The sequence below is a fragment of the Oreochromis aureus genome, linkage group 9, assembly GCF_013358895.1.
Source record: "Oreochromis aureus strain Israel breed Guangdong linkage group 9, ZZ_aureus, whole genome shotgun sequence".
NCBI classification, from domain to species: domain Eukaryota; kingdom Metazoa; phylum Chordata; class Actinopteri; order Cichliformes; family Cichlidae; genus Oreochromis; species Oreochromis aureus.
Window position 1 is genome coordinate 19,903,823 of NC_052950.1, and position 17,319 is coordinate 19,921,141.

The 17,319-nt window shown below is 39.1% G+C and overlaps 2 protein-coding genes across 2 annotated transcripts; one reads left to right on the top strand and one right to left on the bottom strand.

Moving 5' to 3' along the window:
- The first annotated feature begins 189 nt into the window (after positions 1-189).
- On the top strand, positions 190-4,219 carry uba5 (ubiquitin-like modifier activating enzyme 5). Its single transcript, XM_031732517.2, has 12 exons — positions 190-521; positions 657-702; positions 1,638-1,727; positions 1,840-1,949; positions 2,037-2,123; positions 2,208-2,292; positions 2,390-2,494; positions 2,607-2,734; positions 2,826-2,961; positions 3,080-3,155; positions 3,254-3,360; positions 3,718-4,219. Exons 1-12 carry the CDS (start codon positions 358-360, stop codon positions 3,793-3,795), a joined length of 1,212 nt encoding a protein of 403 aa, XP_031588377.1. The 5' UTR covers positions 190-357; the 3' UTR covers positions 3,796-4,219.
- On the bottom strand, positions 3,986-15,641 carry nphp3 (nephronophthisis 3). The gene is made up of 28 exons (XM_031732516.2): positions 15,605-15,641; positions 14,759-15,143; positions 14,522-14,647; positions 13,619-13,769; positions 13,290-13,442; positions 12,890-13,023; positions 12,271-12,431; positions 11,999-12,155; positions 11,749-11,823; positions 11,458-11,628; positions 11,255-11,358; positions 10,724-10,838; positions 10,472-10,615; positions 10,267-10,364; positions 10,079-10,181; positions 9,889-9,971; positions 9,512-9,647; positions 9,162-9,326; positions 8,956-9,050; positions 8,756-8,878; positions 8,460-8,649; positions 8,026-8,267; positions 7,755-7,830; positions 7,540-7,667; positions 7,123-7,363; positions 6,916-7,041; positions 5,477-5,592; positions 3,986-5,379 (listed from the first exon to the last, which is right to left on the bottom strand). The coding sequence occupies exons 2-28, from the start codon at positions 15,080-15,082 to the stop codon at positions 5,211-5,213; spliced, it is 3,906 nt and encodes a 1,301-aa protein (XP_031588376.1). The 5' UTR covers positions 15,083-15,143; positions 15,605-15,641; the 3' UTR covers positions 3,986-5,210.
- Positions 15,642-17,319: the final 1,678 nt, after the last annotated feature.

A 17,319-nucleotide genomic window follows, 5' to 3' on the forward strand; every position in this document is an offset into this window, starting at 1 on the left:
TGGTCGGACCGTTTATCGATAGGCACAACGAGGTAACGCCCCTTAAAAGTTAATTTATTGTCACAAATTCATAAAATTATAAAACCTTTAAAAACTAATGACTAGAAGATTTTCAATACTAAAATAAAATAATAAAATAAAGGTTTAAACAATCCACTGGTGATGCGGGAACACTGTAGGGTGTTTGTACTCGTTTTCTGCACGAACACTGTTAACGGGAACACACATCCTGACAGCTGGTTTGAGCAGCGAAGACGTGTACTTTCTGTGCCGATTCCTGTGGGTTTTATAAATTTACGTTTTTGTTTACAACATTATTATTTCTTTTACATAGTTTAGCCTTCGACTGTTTTCCTGATGGCGACAGTGGAGGAGCTGAAGTTGAGGGTGAGAGAGTTGGAGAATGAGCTGATAAAGTGTAAGCAGAAGCGGTGTGCCGCGGAAGATGCTCACAGTCAGGCACTAAATAGACCGAAAATTGACAAAATGAGCGCCGAAGTTGTGGATTCCAACCCGTACAGGTAAGTTTGTTTTTTAAATGTATTCATTATATGCCTTTTAGTTGATTTTTGTGTAGACGGCTCACTATGTTGAGAGCCGACGACTTCCTGTGAGTCATACACCACAAGCTAATCTCAGCTGTGTTTTTATTTTAGTCGCCTCATGGCTTTAAAGAGAATGGGCATCGTAGATGATTACGAGGTATGTTCAAATTTTTTATTTTAATACTGCACAGTTTCTAGTTGCTCTCCCTTCCAAGTGTTCATATTTCATAATAAGAAATAAAAACAAACTGCTGATACAACATTAAATTACCTTTTATCTAGCGATATATGTATATAGAAACCCAAACCCGATATTCATAATAGCATGATTACATACAGATGTTTACATACACTTATTATGGCCATGAATGTCGTGGTGATTTGGGGCTTTTAATGATTTCTTTGATCTGTTCTTTTTCTGGGGTGGAATGATCGTAAGATACATCTTTAATCATTTACGAAACAAAAATTGGGTTCATAAGATTGAATTTATGTTGGATTTTGTCTAATCCACATAGGTTCAAAACATACATTAAGCAAATAAATAAGTACTACTAGTACTAATACTTGGTTAAATATCTCTCTGCTAGTTGAATCTCAAGTTTTTGCCATAACTCTCACTGGATATTTGGTTTAATTGGTAGAGTTAATATAAATTTGTTGGTTTCGTGGCACAGACCCAGCCTTTAGGGATAGTCCACTAATTTTAAATAGAGAGATAGAAAATAGTTTATTTTGAACATGTAAATATAACTAAAACGTTTTGAGCAGGGTTGACGTCGGAGCTTTGGGAATGGCCGTTCCAGCAGCCTATGTTAGTTTCTTTATCCATTCCAAAACCAGTTTTGATGTGTGTTTGGGATCATTGTCCTGCTGGAACACCCAATTTTGTCAAGGTTCAACCATCTAGCTGTTGATTTGGGTTGAAGCTGAAAAGCCCAAACGTAATGACATTCATCCCCACGATGAGTGTATGTAAATTTCTAATCACAACTGTAGCTATCAAAGCAAAGTTAGAGGCTTTTGTGTTGAGAAATGTGAGTGTTTCTCAACCTCAACACATAAACAAATTGTTTATAAATTTGTTGACAGAGAATTCGGACATTCACAGTAGCTGTGGTTGGAGTTGGGGGAGTTGGCAGTGTGACAGCTGAAATGCTCACTAGATGTGGCATTGGTAAGGTAATAGAAGCTTTCATTATCTTTCACTTTTACTTGATTTAAATTTAAATCCATGTCCATCTGTGCTGATTTTACCCTTACCATGGTTTGTTCTCATTTTGTGGCATCCCAGTTGCTCCTTTTTGACTATGATAAAGTAGAGCTGGCCAATATGAACAGGCTGTTCTTCCAGCCTCACCAAGCAGGCCTCAGCAAAGTGGAAGCAGCAGAACACACACTCAGGTACACTGTTGTTAACAGATATCCACTTTTCCACTAAAGCCATTCACTTTCTTTCAAATTTATGTAACTTCCCTTTTCCCCAAACAGAAACATCAATCCAGACGTGTCATTTGAAACCCATAACTACAACATTACTACAATGGAAAATTTTACACATTTCATGGATCGTATCAGGTTAGGACTCATATTGTATATTTTATGTAGTTTTCTTCCTCTGTCCCTTTTTTTGCACCAGCAAATAACTCTGTGTGTTTTCAGTCATGGAGGGCTGGAAGAAGGGAAACCAGTGGATTTGGTCCTGAGCTGTGTGGACAACTTTGAGGCCAGAATGGCCATCAATACAGTGAGTGTGTATACATGTCAATGTCACACAAAAAAAGAGATTTAAAAAAAATACATGTCACTCTTACAAGTTGAATTCATTTTGGTGTTTGTTTCAGGCCTGCAATGAACTAGGTCAGATCTGGATGGAGTCTGGTGTCAGTGAGAATGCTGTGTCAGGACACATCCAGCTCATCATTCCTGGGGAGACGGCCTGCTTCGCTGTATGCTCATGCTTAAATAACAACAACAACATATCTTTGCAATAAGATGATGTCCAGCTCTTACAGAAAAATGTAGTTGCATTCTAAAACCATATAACACACTCTCTCTTAGTGTGCTCCTCCACTTGTGGTGGCAGCCAACATTGATGAGAAGACCCTAAAACGGGAGGGGGTGTGTGCTGCCAGTTTACCAACAACCATGGGAGTTGTGGCAGGTCTCCTTGTGCAAAATGTCCTCAAGTAGGTTTATTTTCATTTTTTTCTGGGCAGGTTCAAATCTAAAAGTGTAAAGTGAAGTTCAATAGAATTTATTAAATGTTTTGTCTTCCAGATATCTTCTAAAGTTTGGTACTGTCAGTTATTATCTTGGCTACAATGCCATGCAGGACTTCTTCCCTGCCATGGCAATGAAAGCTAACCCCCAGTGTAATGACCGTCACTGCAGGAGACAACAGGAGGAGTACAAGGTGTGCATGCTCACTGTTTGCTCATGTAACAGGATTACAAGACTGATTAAATTCTCAATTCTCAGTGCTTTTATATAGTGTTAGAAAAGCTAACCTTACTCATTGGTTTTCTGTTCAGAGGAAAGAAGCAGAGCGGCCCAAAGTGGAGGTCGTACAGGAAGAGGAGGAGGTTGTACATGAAGACAATGAATGGGGTGAGCAAAAGAAACTTGTACAGTGTCCTAACTGTAACATAGTTTGTGTGGATTTTTCTATGTTAATGTGCGTTAACATACAAAAATGTGCTGTGCAGGTATTGAACTGGTATCAGAGGTGACTGAAGAAGAGTTAAAGGCTGCTTCAGGTACTGTGCCCGACCTCCCAGAAGGCATCACAGTGGCTTATACTATTCCAACTGAGGTTAGTACTCTTTAAGATACCACAGCTTTGAAACACCTAACTAGGAGCCCTGTATGGGTTAAGCTCATGAATTAAAAAAATATACTGACATTTATATCAAATACTTTTTTTTGGCTCAAGTAATAATGGTGACGTCAAATATTTACAGCACTAAGTGACTTTTAGCGACTCTTCAGTTTTACTTTCATTCCATACTACTTTTAAATGAAAGTACTGTGAAGTACTGTTGGGCTCGAAGAAAATTTCTAAAAAAGCGGCATTTTGTTGTAACGTTTTAGTGTTTGTCTTGACTATGACGCCAATTCAACTCAATTCTGATTCAACATTCTCTGGATTGTTTTCTCGTCTTTGAACTAGGAAAAAGCAGATGGCGAGACAGTGGAGGAGACTGAACAGAGCCTTGAAGAATTAATGGCTCAGATGAAAAAACTGTAGGAAACAATCTGAAGGTGCTTTTCTGCTGTTAATATGAGACTAACCTTTTCTTGCCTGTTCATTCCAACATCATTGTGAAAATGCCAGTTGCTGTACGATACAAGCAGTTAAAGAATGAGTTCATCTAACCGCTGGAGATGTGGAATGCATGATAAATGCTGCTTATGGTATTTCACACACAGGAAAAAAAACACACACACAAACAAACATCAGATATGTAATTTGCTGACATGGTAAAGTGTTTAGCACTTGAAATGGGAAGATTTTCTAATTACATATCAATAAACCTGAAGATATCATTTAGTGTTCTGCTTGCCGAATGTGTGTCCCAACTTTTCAACATCCACAAAAAAAAGAAGAAATGTTTCCTGTAACATCACAGAACAATGTTCAAGTTGTCTCAATAAAGTATTTATTAGATGGACATGTTGGACTTTATTGTTATTTTCCTATACAGCTTTTACAGATGTTATTAACATGGTATTAATACATGAAGAGATGCAAGCAGTAAAAACGTTTTGTATCTTGTATACGTGGCAAGACAATAGGTTTTGGTACAATGTTTCCCTTTTGGCCTTAATGTATTGTACCTGAAGCCTTATATGTCACAGTGATGTCTTTGGTAAAAACCTTTAAATATTTTGAATAAATGAATAAATGCATGTGCACTTAATTTTGCATAAACACAGCCTTAAATCAGGTACAGATAATGATTCTTCAGACATGTGTTTTACTTAATGGTCCAAGTTTGCCTTTCTCAAAACACTGTTGGATATGCATTGTATGTAACAAATGTTAAAATATATATAAAATTCATAATGTAAACAATGTATATTTAAAAACAAAAAGTGCTTGGGATCTGACAGTCGTGTTAATCATCATCAGGAGATAGTTCACGTTCTAATATTTGTTCTTCTGCATGTTCTCACTAACAGCTTTTTGTACTGGGTGTTTAGCATGATTCACACGGAACAATTTGAATGCCTAGATTGAAAAACTAACATTTAAATGTGAATATAATAATATAACCTGTTATGCCATACGATGTTGGTCATAATTAAGCATGCTTTTATGGCTGGAGTGACTTAATACCCACAAATAAATCTAGGCTAAGCTGAAATTTGAGTTTAGTGTAGTGTAAACCTGAGTTTAAAGCCTGTTAAAGAACTGATTTCTGAAGTGTATTACACATGCTAAACACCCCTGGCAGATATGCAGGTTTTAAACATGAATACTGTAAACTTCACATTCCTTTTGGCAGGTACACTATGTACCTTCAACCACATGTGATGCATGTGATGACTAGATTTGTAAATTAGCTCTGGTAAAATCAAAGGATTTCAGTAACACTGTATAATAGTTAGAGCTGTCCAAACAGCCATTACTAATCAGCTGCAAAGTACACATAGGCAGGGTCACCTCTGAGCATGTGGGTGGGGAGCAGGTCCTCTCACACTAAAAGCATCTCCGCTGGAGGAATGGCGAGATGGGGCGTTACCACACACTAATGATGGCTCTGCCTCTTTGATCTCCATTGCACGCTTGTAAAGCTCTGCTGCCTTCTCGAAGTCACCCTCTTCATAACTAGATTGGAATGTAAATTAAGAAATAAAATTTATAACGTAACCAATAACATATTATTCATAATTACACTTTTGCTAAATCTCACTCACTAATGTACCTTAGCACAGCCAGGTTTTTCAGGGTCTCCCCAACCCGTGGATGAGAGCGACCCAAACTGTCCTCGTAGATTTTCAGTGCTCGTTCATAAAGGGGCAGGGCATCGCTGTGCTTCTTCTGCCAAAGACACAAAAGAAATCACAGTTAGTTTTGCTCTGCATAACCTAAAATGTTAACAGTCAGTTGAATGACAAATAAAAATTTATACAAATCATTTAAATTCACTGGTTCAATATAAGTTAAATATGCGTATTATAAGTAATTTACTTGCTAGCAGAGGTAACTGCCCTTACCTGCCTTTATTTTACGATTACTGCTTTACATACTCATTCTATGTGCATCATAATATGTTGAGGGGGGAAGAAAATTGTACTTTTTACATTTATTATTGTGAGAGTAAAAAATGTAAATATAACATTAGATAGGATCACAACATAAAGAATAAACATAAAGTTTTAAATATTTAACCAGCTGTTTCTAAGATGCAGTACTCAAGAGTAGTACTCACAACTGTAACTGTAAAAATCCCATATAAGTCATCATTATCATCATCATCTTTATTTATAAAGAACTTTAAAGCAACCACAGCTGATGCGAAGTGCTTTACAGTGGAACTAAATAATGTAAATTCATAAGATATAAATAAAAAAAAACACAAAAACGAAAAAAGTAAAATAATTAATTAATTAATAATTAATGTAATTACAGGAAAAACTAAATCTCACCGAGTCCAAAGAATAAAAATGGGTTTTAGGATGTGTTTTAAAAGTGGACAGTGAAGGGGCCTCTCTAACATGCAAGGACAAGTTATTCCATAATTTAGGAGCCATGATAGAAAAAGCCCCGTCCTCTCTGAGCTTCCTTTTTAGATCTCGGTACTTTCAGGAGCAGCTGGCCAGCTGACCAAAGAGACTAACAGTGTGTGTAGGGATGGAGAAGCTCAGAGAGATAAGGCAGTTCAAGATTGTGAAAACATTTAAAAACAAACATAAGAATTTTAAAATAAACTCTAGAAGACATGGGCAGCCAATGCAGTGAGGCCAGGACAGGGGTTATATGCTGTCTTTTACGATTTCCTGTTATCAGTCGTGCAACTGCAGATACGAGAGCAACGACTGACTGACTCCCACATAAAGTGAGTTGCAGAAGTTCAGACGGGATGAAATAAAAGCATCGATCACTCTTTCAGTGTGCTGCCTAGAAAGAAAAGATTTGACTGTTGCCAATCGCCTTGATGTACAATGTATAAGAAGTACTTTTATTTTGTGAATAAATGTTCATAATAATCTATTTTGATTTACATTTTCCTTAATGTAATGTTTTGAAAGTCGGGTATAGCTATTTTTTTCTCAAGTAAAATGAAAACTTGGTCCCTTTTTTTATTGAGGTATGCAATTCTGCAGTACATAGTTGAGACAACAGAAGCATGGTACGTCTCACCAGTTGGCAGTAGATTACTGCCAGGTTGACCAGTGCGGTGGCTACACTGGGGTGCTTGGGGCCAAAACTTTTTTCCCTGATTTCCAGCGACAGCTCATAAAGTGGAACAGCCTTCTCCAGTTTCCCCTGAACAAAACACATGAAGTGAAATCATTTGCGTATTCAAGACATCAACAGAAAGTATCATGTGAGTGCCATTTGTCTTACTCTGCGTTTATAGAGCATGGCAAGGTGTTTGAGTGTGTATGCCAGAGAAGGGTGGTCAGGAGACAAGGCTTTCTTGCGGATGTCTAGAGCCCTTTCGTACATGTCCTCAGCTGCTTCATATTCTCTCCTTTCAGTGTGCAGTGCAGCCAGGTTGTTGAGTGACTGAGCACAGTCCGGGTGATCAGGACCAAGGACCCGCTGGCGCATCTCCAAAGAGCGGGTTAAAAACACCTTGGCTGCACTGGTGAGGGCAAAGAGAAGGATTTTAGTTGTGCTGATGGAATTTTTTTTTTTTTAAAAACACATTACTGATCATTTGAAGTACAGGTACTAGACTGGAACTATACATTGAGGGCATTGAGAATCTATAATCTTATATAGCAAAATCTGTGGACATGCTAGGCGCTGTTTCCTTACTCTAGGTTGTTCTGGAGGTAATAAAGAACACCCAGTTCATTTAAAGTTTTGGCACAGTCTGCAGAGTCTTTTCCTAGGGTCAGCTCTTCCAGCTGCAGGGCTCTCCGCCTCAACAAAGTGAAGCCATACTGAAAGGAGGAGTAGACAATAGACATCCAATATCTCTCATTAAAGGAGTATGACTAAGTGTGTAGGAATCTGAGAACGACACTCACCATATGACCTTTCTGTCGAGCAGTTTTCTGACGGATCTTCACAGACCTCTTCCTCAATTTCTCCGCTTGTTCATACCTGAACAAAAGCACCAGGTGTTAGCTGTTAAATGTGTTTCTTTAATTGAATCCTGACTTGGGAGAGTGTGATTTGAATTTTTTTTAATAATCACAACAGCTGGTGTTTGTCTTTAATGAAGATATAGCCTGACTGAAACACCTGCAACTATTAACGGCAATTTCATAACATTAGCCCCAAGAGAGTCCTGTTTACTTGTTTTGCTTCTGATAGAGCATGGCGAGTGACTCCAGTTCTCGAGCCACACTGGCATGCTCGGCGCCGTAGGCATTCTCGCTTATCTCAAGGGCTTGCTTGTACAGCTGCTCAGCATTTCCATACTTCTTCCATTGGACATAAACTCCAGCCAGCTGGTGCAGAGAGCGAGCTACACTGGGATGGTCTGGATCCAAGGCTGTCTCTCTAATCTCAAGAGACCTTTGTAAAGGTGCTACAGCCTAAACAAATAAAAAATAAACAGAATCAGATATATACACAATTACCATGAGCTCATTCTTAGCAGGAAAAAAAAAAAGATTAGACTTCTTCAGACAATGTAGGCAAAATTTAAGCCTTTTAAGACTAGGCAGGAAAAGATGTGTGGTGAGGAATAAACATAGTGTTTTTAATATTACAGCCATTCACCCTACCTGACTAGGGAGGCCCAGATCTTTGAGGAAACGTCCCAAAGTCTCATACAGATTTGCGAGCCTGGTCATGCTGTCTTCACTCTCGCAGCTCTTCTCGTAGCGCTTCAGAGAGTCAAAATACTCGGTGGCCATGGAGCTTTTGTCTTTGCCGACATACTGCCAGTAGGCCAAGAGCTCAGAGAAATGACCCCTAAAAAAGAAAACGCACATCTTTGGCAAAGTAGCTGAAGAAATGCATCAGGCTTTGTGACAATGCCTCGTATGTATGCATGCTTTCAGGCAACACTAACATGTACCTCTTGTAGAGATTTTGAGAGACAAACAAGTTCAAGAGGCTGAGCTGCAGTTTAGGTTTGTCCTCCTCCTGCTGGAGCAGCCAGGGAAGCTCATCTGCGACACGCCACGTCACTCGGTCCTGGCTAAAAACACACACACATATACATTGATATGAGTTGTTCTGACAGAGCAGTGTGAGTTGTGTGGATCTCTGCAGGACCTGAGTTGCTGGTTGAAGTAATGAATTAGTTTCTCTCTATAAGTGGTGGAGCTACTTCCTCCAGCCAGAAACTCTAGCCTCACAGCTTCCCAGGCCTGTCAGAAACACAGAAAGATGAAAACTGCAAAATTGCAGCAAAATTCTATTATGCATTTTGTTTTAATTGATGCTGCTGTATAATTTTACCGACTAAGAAGCCTAATTACCTGTAGATGTTGAAACCTGATGAGTCCACAACGGAGTGTTACAATGCAGAGTCTGTTTAAGAGGTACAGCAGAGAGGACAGGACAGGCAACTCTACCTCTGGGAAAAGATCTAGTACCTCTGATTCACTCACTCCATTATGGCTGGCACATACAAGGCCCAGTATCTAAAGGCAGACAAAAAACAATCACCTATTCCTCTGCTACACATTGGGAAAAAAATCAAATAAAGAAAAAATTTCACTTTCACATTAAAACCAGAAAGGGTATGTGTTTCTCTGATGCCAAATTAAATTACACACATATTTCAAACTAAAAGCAATAAGGACGGGAAAATCTGTGTTTAAGTCACCTCTCTCATAATGTGGCGCTCTCTGTCCGTGCTGAGAGAGTTCAATGTCATTTTGAGTGCCAGGCGGTAAAGTGACATGGTGTCCTGACACTGCAGACACTGCTCCAGGCTCTTCTCCAGCAACCCACAGGATCTACTGTTAGGAAGCAACAAAACAAAACAAACAAAATCTAAGTTATTCAAAAAGAGGTGTATATATATTTTAAAAGGTTACTACTTTGTGAAGCGAACAATTAAAATTAAAATAATTAAAAAGGGCCAAACAGGCTCTGCAGAGTATACATGCTGGATTTGAAGGTTTTTATTTTTTCATTCATTTACTCCTTTATATATTTTTTTATAATGTATTTATAATTGTGAAAGCAGAAGTGGTGAACCTGGTGATCATCCTTGCCAGCAGTGTGACATATAATGCATTGCATGTCGATGCAGAGCGACAGTGCCTTTCCAGCTTCTTCTCCTGAAACAAAATACACACATTCAGGTGTCACAATCTTTTAAAAAACATACTGCTGCTAAGGATTTTTAAATGTCTTTGAGGGACCTTGTGAAAGGGTCACAACTGACCTGATCCCTAGTAAGTTTGAGATCCATGCTCTGGCACTCTGCATTGACTATACTCCTGACCTCTCTGGGACTCAGTGGGTCTAAGTGGAGTGTGGGCCACAACCTAAATACACAAAGTTGCAGAAAAGCATATGAATAGCCATTTTGACCAATACTGGGATACTGGGAATTCACCGGGTGTGTATTACCTCCAAGCCTGAGGACAAGTCTCTACATTGACAGACACCACCACTCTGACATTGACAGGCAGAGGGTCAATTAGCCACTTCATGTGTTTTTCTGCTTGCTAGAGCAAAAGGGGACAAACAGTAGTACAGACAAAAATATACAGCAGAGAGAGTGAACCCAGCTGAGTTGAATTTTGAGTTTTATATAGTTGTAGAGGCTGTTAACCTGTATTTGGTCAATGGAGTCAATGATGATGATAATGTTTCCTTGATGGCGCGCTGACAGTCTTTCAAGCCAGCGGGGAAACTCTTCTAAGATCTTACTGGGCTCCATGGATAAGCCAGAAATGGACCAGAAGTGCTGCAGCAGCTGTTTGAAAACAGACAGAAATAAAAACTGTTTCTTTCAGTAGTTTAATAATGCAGAGTCATCAGTGGAAGAAAGCATTAACAAGAAGCAATCAGAGATATCCCTTACTTTAACTGTGAGGCGTTTGATAATGAGAACCGGCTCTGAGCTTGTTGAAAGTGGGCGACCAACAAAATGATACAGAAACAAGGTGTTGGGGGATTGTTTCTGCTGGAGCTCGATCCTGAAGGTAATTCAAAAATAATTAGCAAAGCAGGCAAAGCATGCACAGGGTCCAGAATATTCCAGATCAGTAGAAAGAACATACTTGTCCATTTAATATATAATATAAAACAAGATTCTTTTTTCCAAGGGTGCAAGAGTGTTGGCCTGAAGTGATTGGAGAGTTCAATTCAATTCAGTTTTATTTATATTTCGCCAAATCACAACAACAGTTTCTTCAAGGCGCTTTATATTTTAAGGTAAAGACCCTACAACAATACAAAGAAAACAGAGAAGGTTGAACGGTTATAATTACTTTGTAAAATTTCTAAATGTACTGCTTAAAAGTTTGGAAACCTATTAAAGACTTACAACAGTTTTATTTAAGAGGAATTCATGACGTATACATTATAATTAACTGAAGAAATTAGTTCTTACCATTTGGAGAGTAAAAGCGATTTTCCTGAGCCTGGACCCCCAGATACCAGGAGAGGTGGTGTTGGAGGAGGAGCAGCTATCATGTCATTCAAACGATCTATATACTGAGGTCAGTGATGCATCACAGCGTTAGTAATATCAATGAAAAGTAGGATTTGAAGACAAAATCATAAGGTTGAAGGGATCAATAAGAACTGAAGTACCTTCTGGAAGCTTAATTGTGAGGTGGTGCCGCTACAAGCCTGCTGATAGGCCTCGATCTGCTCCTGCTCATCATGTAGGTCCCACAGCACATCTCCCGAGTCTTCTTCGCACCCCTCGTCCATCCCAGAGTCCTTAGACTCAACATCTGCTACTTCAAGACCCAGCAACTCCTGGACGAAGCAGGAAAGAAAAAAAATCAGACAAAAAAAGGTTTCAGTTTTAATTCTTATACCATAGACTTTAAGCTTTGTGAATTGATAAAAATAAGGATGTTAAATGACAGTCTGTACCTGCTTGATGATTTTTTCTAGCTGAGCATAAATCAGGCTGGCCCCCTCCTCTGCAGAGCCACTATGATCCACTACCTAGTAATGTTCAAAACAGGTTTGGGACAGACACAGTATTAGATTGCATTTAAAGACAATAATCAGAAAAATATCTGCTTTTTCTCCACAGTTATTATTTTATTTATACTGATGCATTGCATGAAATGGGTTGAAACTAAAAAAACTTTGCTAAAATTATTAACCATATAAGTACCTTGATTTTAGCAGCCTTGTCTGCAGCATTGACCCGTTCGAGCAGTTGCCTGATGGGTCCATTTAAATTGTGATCTTCTTCGGTCCTAAGGTACAGCACCAACGGACGGCCATCTGGATTCTTAACAAAAGCCTCTTCACAATCCTCCACCACAGAGCTACGGCAATGTATTATGCATAAATATAAAACAAAAACCTTCATTAATCTCTGAAAAAAAAAAATTTGTGTGCAAACTTTATTATAAGGTTATCAATTTCCTAAACTCACCATACCTAGGGACAGTAGATTTGAGAAGAAGAACACACAGAGAGCTCCTTTCAATCTCCTGCTTGCGCTCTACAGCGTATGAAGCCGCATTCTCCTCTGGGAAGAAGACATTAAGGTAGAAATGGCCTAGACTCTCACATATTCGCCGCAATACAGAGGTGTGTTTCTGCAATTAAAACATTAAGCACAGTTTTCCCAGACCTGATTAATAATAAGGTAGAAGGATATAATAAGGTTAAAGGTATTTTTCACAAAAATTGCCATTTTAAACCCACGATCCCACACACAGATTTTCTCAAAGATAAAATCAAGTTGTTGTTTTTTCTTTTAATTTGAATTAATTAAACTTCTATGAGTGGATCTGACTTAATGGAATACAAAATGTCCAAAATTAAAAAGAAAAAAAAAATCCAAATAATGATTTTATTGGCATATTTATCGAGTCATTCATTTTTATCTTAGCTTAGTTCAGCCTTTCATAATATAACGCTACAGTCCTATCTCTTTATTACTTTAAGCCATGTCCAAGAAACAGCCACGTAAAAGTGGGCAGCATTATAGTGGTACAACAACATCACATGAAAACAGAATATTTACAGTTTTTACAGTGCTCATCTTACCGACCTTTATAAAAATATCCAGCTCAGCTTTGGTCTCCTGGGTGAAGATCAGGTAGCAGCGGACTGTGTTGCTCCACAAGGCCTGGGGAACGTGGGGTGACACCTGCAACAGACTCGCCACAGCAGCATCCCAATCATCTGACAAAGACAGACACATATGGTAAAATATACAAGTCATGCCCATGAAGATAAAATGTGCTTCAAAAATACCTGCATGCAAACAGAATGATGTTAATAAAAAAAATCATAATAACTAGGTCATCTAGAGGTCAGTTTCTCAGAAAGTAGAATTAATTTTCCAGTGCTGCTGGCGCCACAATGGGACACACATATGCAATGACTGCAGTCCAGATCATAATATCATTCTTCTTTCTACAGACTCTTCCCTCCAAAAGTTTCCTTACCTCTGCTCACATTAGCAAAGGGCCCTTCCACATCTATTAAACTGTGTGCAAACTCTGGTCCTCTGAATGTTTGTTGCAATTGCATCATGCTGCCCATAGAGGGCTCACTTCCCAGCACACCGCCAGTCCAGTACTCGCACTGTGTTCCTGCAGCTGAAGACATTTAATAAATCATTGTGGTGTTTTATCATCATATAAAGAAATAAAATCCTAAACATGAGGTATGCTAACAGAAAATGAATCCTGTGTTCCTGAACAGGAAAAGTTATGCAGAACAGATTAACGGCTTAATAACAGAAAGTCCCCAATAGCGTGAATTTTTGTCTTACCAGTGACAGTGGTTTGGTTGTCATCTGAATCTGAGTCATTTGGGTCATAAACCTGGATGCCCTGAGCCTGTAACTGTTGAAGTTTGGCTTCCAAGTCCCTTTTAGCACGCAGGAGATCCTGTATCTCCTTTTCTTTTGTCTCCCGGAAAATCTGGTGGTGATTTTGCCAAAAGGTTAAAGCTGCAAATGTGAATACTAAAAAGAATGCAATGCCACAATCATTCTCAAACTGTGGGGCACAGAACTGTGTCAAGGCTTGGACAACCAGAGCCAAAATTTTGGGTCAACTAAGATGAATGGATCCTATCATACTGACTTTTACTTCAAATTTGATCATTTTATGCTTGTTTATTGTTGATGACTGTTAAAAAAAAAGACATGTGAGGTATGAGGATGAACTTTTATCCTCTTGTGAAATGAGGCATGATGCGGTGTACTAGTGCTGTGGGAAAATGCAAATTTTAGTACAGATCCGATACCAAGTACACACAGGGCCAGTATTTCTGATACTTTTAACCTATAAAGCCAGATTATGTAGCAGGGAGCAATGTGTCAATAGATTTGCAAATTCTGAACACATTCTAATGACTACTGAAACACTGAGACTAAGATATTTACTTTTCTCACAATAATTACTTAACGCTACAAAACACACCTTTCATCTTTTCATATATTTTGAAACTGGTTTTTTTTTTTTTTTGAGACCTGGAATGTAAATGTCCCTGTCTGTAAAGCACTTTGGGTCAGCTTTTGTTGTTTAAATGTTCTATAAGCTATAAATAAAATAGACGTTCTAGTCAACACAAAAAGATTCATTTTTCATAGTGGGCACTGTTTGAGGATGTTTGATCACTAGTATCAATCTGATAATAATACCAACTTTGGCATTGATCTATGATGTACCTTAAACTGACGTTTTACTTTGTCCCTGTCATGTTCAAATGTGGCAGCCCTCTCCATAGCTTGATATTTTGCCTCAAGAGCACTCTCTTTCTCTCTGAGGATCTTCTGGTAGGTCTTCTGCAGAGCCTGTAGTGACATTGAAAATAACAGCATCCCACCATAACATTAAATCATCCAAAGGCCCACAACTTGTTCAGTGAGGTTAGAATAAGCCTTGTGCATTTTGTTCATTTTCACCTGCAGCTCGGCTCTCAGCCTCTTGTTCTCCTCATCCAGCTTTGCTTCCTTCTTTTGCATGGATGAGATCTCGTTGTTCTTGCTGACACGGAAGATTTCGTACTCTTTACGGAGTCTTTCATACTCTGCAGCATACTCTAGATCCACAGATGCTGTGGATTTGAAACTGGCCCCAATCACACGAGGTCCTCGGCGGAAAGAGCTGCGCAGTAGTCGGGCTTTGGGCTTCACCTCGACGGGTATCTCACAGGCTTCCCCGCCTTCACCTCCATACCCGTCCTCGATCACCTCTCCTGGGCTCACCATAGAGGATGCGGTGCCCATGGTGGCCAAATAAGTTGGAAAAAAAGAACTGCTCAACTTTTTTCGATGCTCATAGCTGCTCCTGTGTAATAAAAGACGTGGCGGGGATGGAGTGTCAATTAAGGAAACCTTTGTTTGATGGTTTGTCACTGGCATTTCTGATCTTTAAGTTGTTTTTTTCCAGGCCGTCTCGTAAAACAACAACAGGCAAAAGCTAAGCTCTTTCCACAAAAGCAACAGGTAGCATTAGAATTTTTTTTATTTATTTATTTATTTATTATGAAGAACTGAAAAAGTGACAAAGCAACGCGTTTGCAGTTATTGTCGAAATGGGTTTTAAGCATACCCGACTAATAGCAACAAATCCAGATGAACTTAGTTAGCTTCGTTAACATTAAGTTTTGGAGCGGTTCAACACCCTAACGCCGTCATTTATTAATGTAAAAACTAAAGAAACGACACAGTAAAGTGTTTTAGCTAAGACGAAAACTGCCTACACGCCCAAGTTTGGCATATGAAGGTTAAACAAATAGCTACACTCACGGTCCGCTCCCCTCACAGCTTCTTCCTGGCTGCCTTGGTAACAAGGAGAAAATACGGGTGCCCGCACAAGTCAAAAACAGCAGAAGTTTATTCCCCTCGAAGTTATGGGAATTACCCCAGAGCCCATCTCTCGGTAATCAAAGAATTAAACCCTCGTTTTATGATGTAATGAATTCTGTGCCAAAACGCAGTGCTTAAAAAATTTTTATTTTCATCATCATCAGATCTGCAGACCAGGACCACCCGACATAGGAACAATTTCTTTCCCCTCGCCATCTCCCTCCTAAACAGTTGAACTGTCACACTGCTCCCACTGTCAGACTGCAACTGCACCTTACATTCTGTGATATTCATTTCACTTCATTTGCATTTCTGTCATCTTGTATTTTATGTATATAAGATTTAGATTGGTTATTTATGGTTGGTTTACACAGCTTTGTGTATGTTTGTGTATGCATGTGTACATGTATATATCCACACGTGTGTGTGTGTGTGTGTGTGTGTGTGTGTGTGTGTGTGTGTGTGTGTGTGTGTGTGTGTGTGTGTGTATATGAGTGGGTGTATTGTGTTGCTTACATTGTTGAGATTTATTTACACTGCTGTGCTTGAGAGTCACCATCTACCGGAACCAAATTCCTTGTATGTGTGTGTGCATATACATGGCCAATAAATGTGATTCTGAATTCTGATTCTGAATTCTGAATCATCTTCGTCTTCTTCTTTCAGCTGCTCCCTTTAGGGGTCGCCACGGTGGATCATCTGCCTCCAGCTCACCCTATAGTTTGCATCCTCCTCTCTCACACACTAACCTTCTACAGGTCCTACTTCTCTACGTCCACGAATCTTCTTTGTGGTCTTCCTCTTTTCCTCTTCCCTTGCACTCCCATCTTCAGCCCGTGCATAGGAAATACATCCTCTATGGCTCCTCTGTGCATTTCAAAACCATCTCACCCTTATCTCTCTAACTTTGTCTCAAAACCATTCAACCTGAACTGTCCCTCTTGTATGCTCATTTTTAATTCCTGCCCCTCCTGGTCAGTCAAAGTGAAAGTTTTCAGCTCTTCTACTTCCAGCTCGACCTCCTGTCAGTGCCACCTTCTCCACACCATGCATCAAAGCAGGTCTCACTACCGTCTTGTAAACCTTCCTGTAATAGATTTACTTTATAGTCTACATCATTGTGTCTGCTTTTTTTAAAAAACAAAAAACTGTGTTCAGACTACTCAATCAGTTGGTTTAATGTCAAATATCAAATAAGGTATTTATAATATTTTACTATGACGTAATCTATAATCACAAAACCAACTGTTCTGTGTGTTTGTCACCATCAAGTGGTCAATTTGATCTGCTGCAAAGTTCTTCAATCTTAGACAAATACTCTGAAGAAAGTCACGAACAAACTATTTAATATTCAGATGATTAATTTTATTTTCAAAATAAGCGATAATTAGGTGCTAAAGCTTCTAAATGAAGTACACTTTTTGTAAAGTGGAAAAAACCCCAACAACACACAGAGAACCTTCAACTTCCTAACAGAAAGAAACCAAAACTGTAAAATAGCTCCTCGACCTTTCATCTGGGAGGCCTGAGCAGCCGTGCTGCATATTTTACACTACTGAGGCCATTGTAAACACACCATTTAGATTTTTGAGGACAGAGATATGAACGGGACTTTGGGCCCTTTCTGGGTCCAAACTCTTTTAAACTTGAGATTT

Excerpts from the sequence above, each read along its gene's own strand:
- nphp3 (XM_031732516.2), bottom strand. The coding sequence starts at position 15,082 with ATGGGCACCGCATCCTCTATGGTGAGCCCAGGAGAGGTGATCGAGGAC. Across the intron at positions 8,650-8,755 it reads TCTCAAAATCTCTACAAGAG|GGGTCATTTCTCTGAGCTCT; the intron begins GTACATGTTAGT and ends TTTCTTTTTTAG. Across the intron at positions 7,668-7,754 it reads CTCGACAGAAAGGTCATATG|TATGGCTTCACTTTGTTGAG; the intron begins GTGAGTGTCGTT and ends TCCTCCTTTCAG.
- uba5 (XM_031732517.2), top strand. The coding sequence starts at position 358 with ATGGCGACAGTGGAGGAGCTGAAGTTGAGGGTGAGAGAGTTGGAGAAT. Across the intron at positions 3,156-3,253 it reads ACATGAAGACAATGAATGGG|GTATTGAACTGGTATCAGAG; the intron begins GTGAGCAAAAGA and ends TGTGCTGTGCAG. Across the intron at positions 3,361-3,717 it reads CTTATACTATTCCAACTGAG|GAAAAAGCAGATGGCGAGAC; the intron begins GTTAGTACTCTT and ends TCTTTGAACTAG.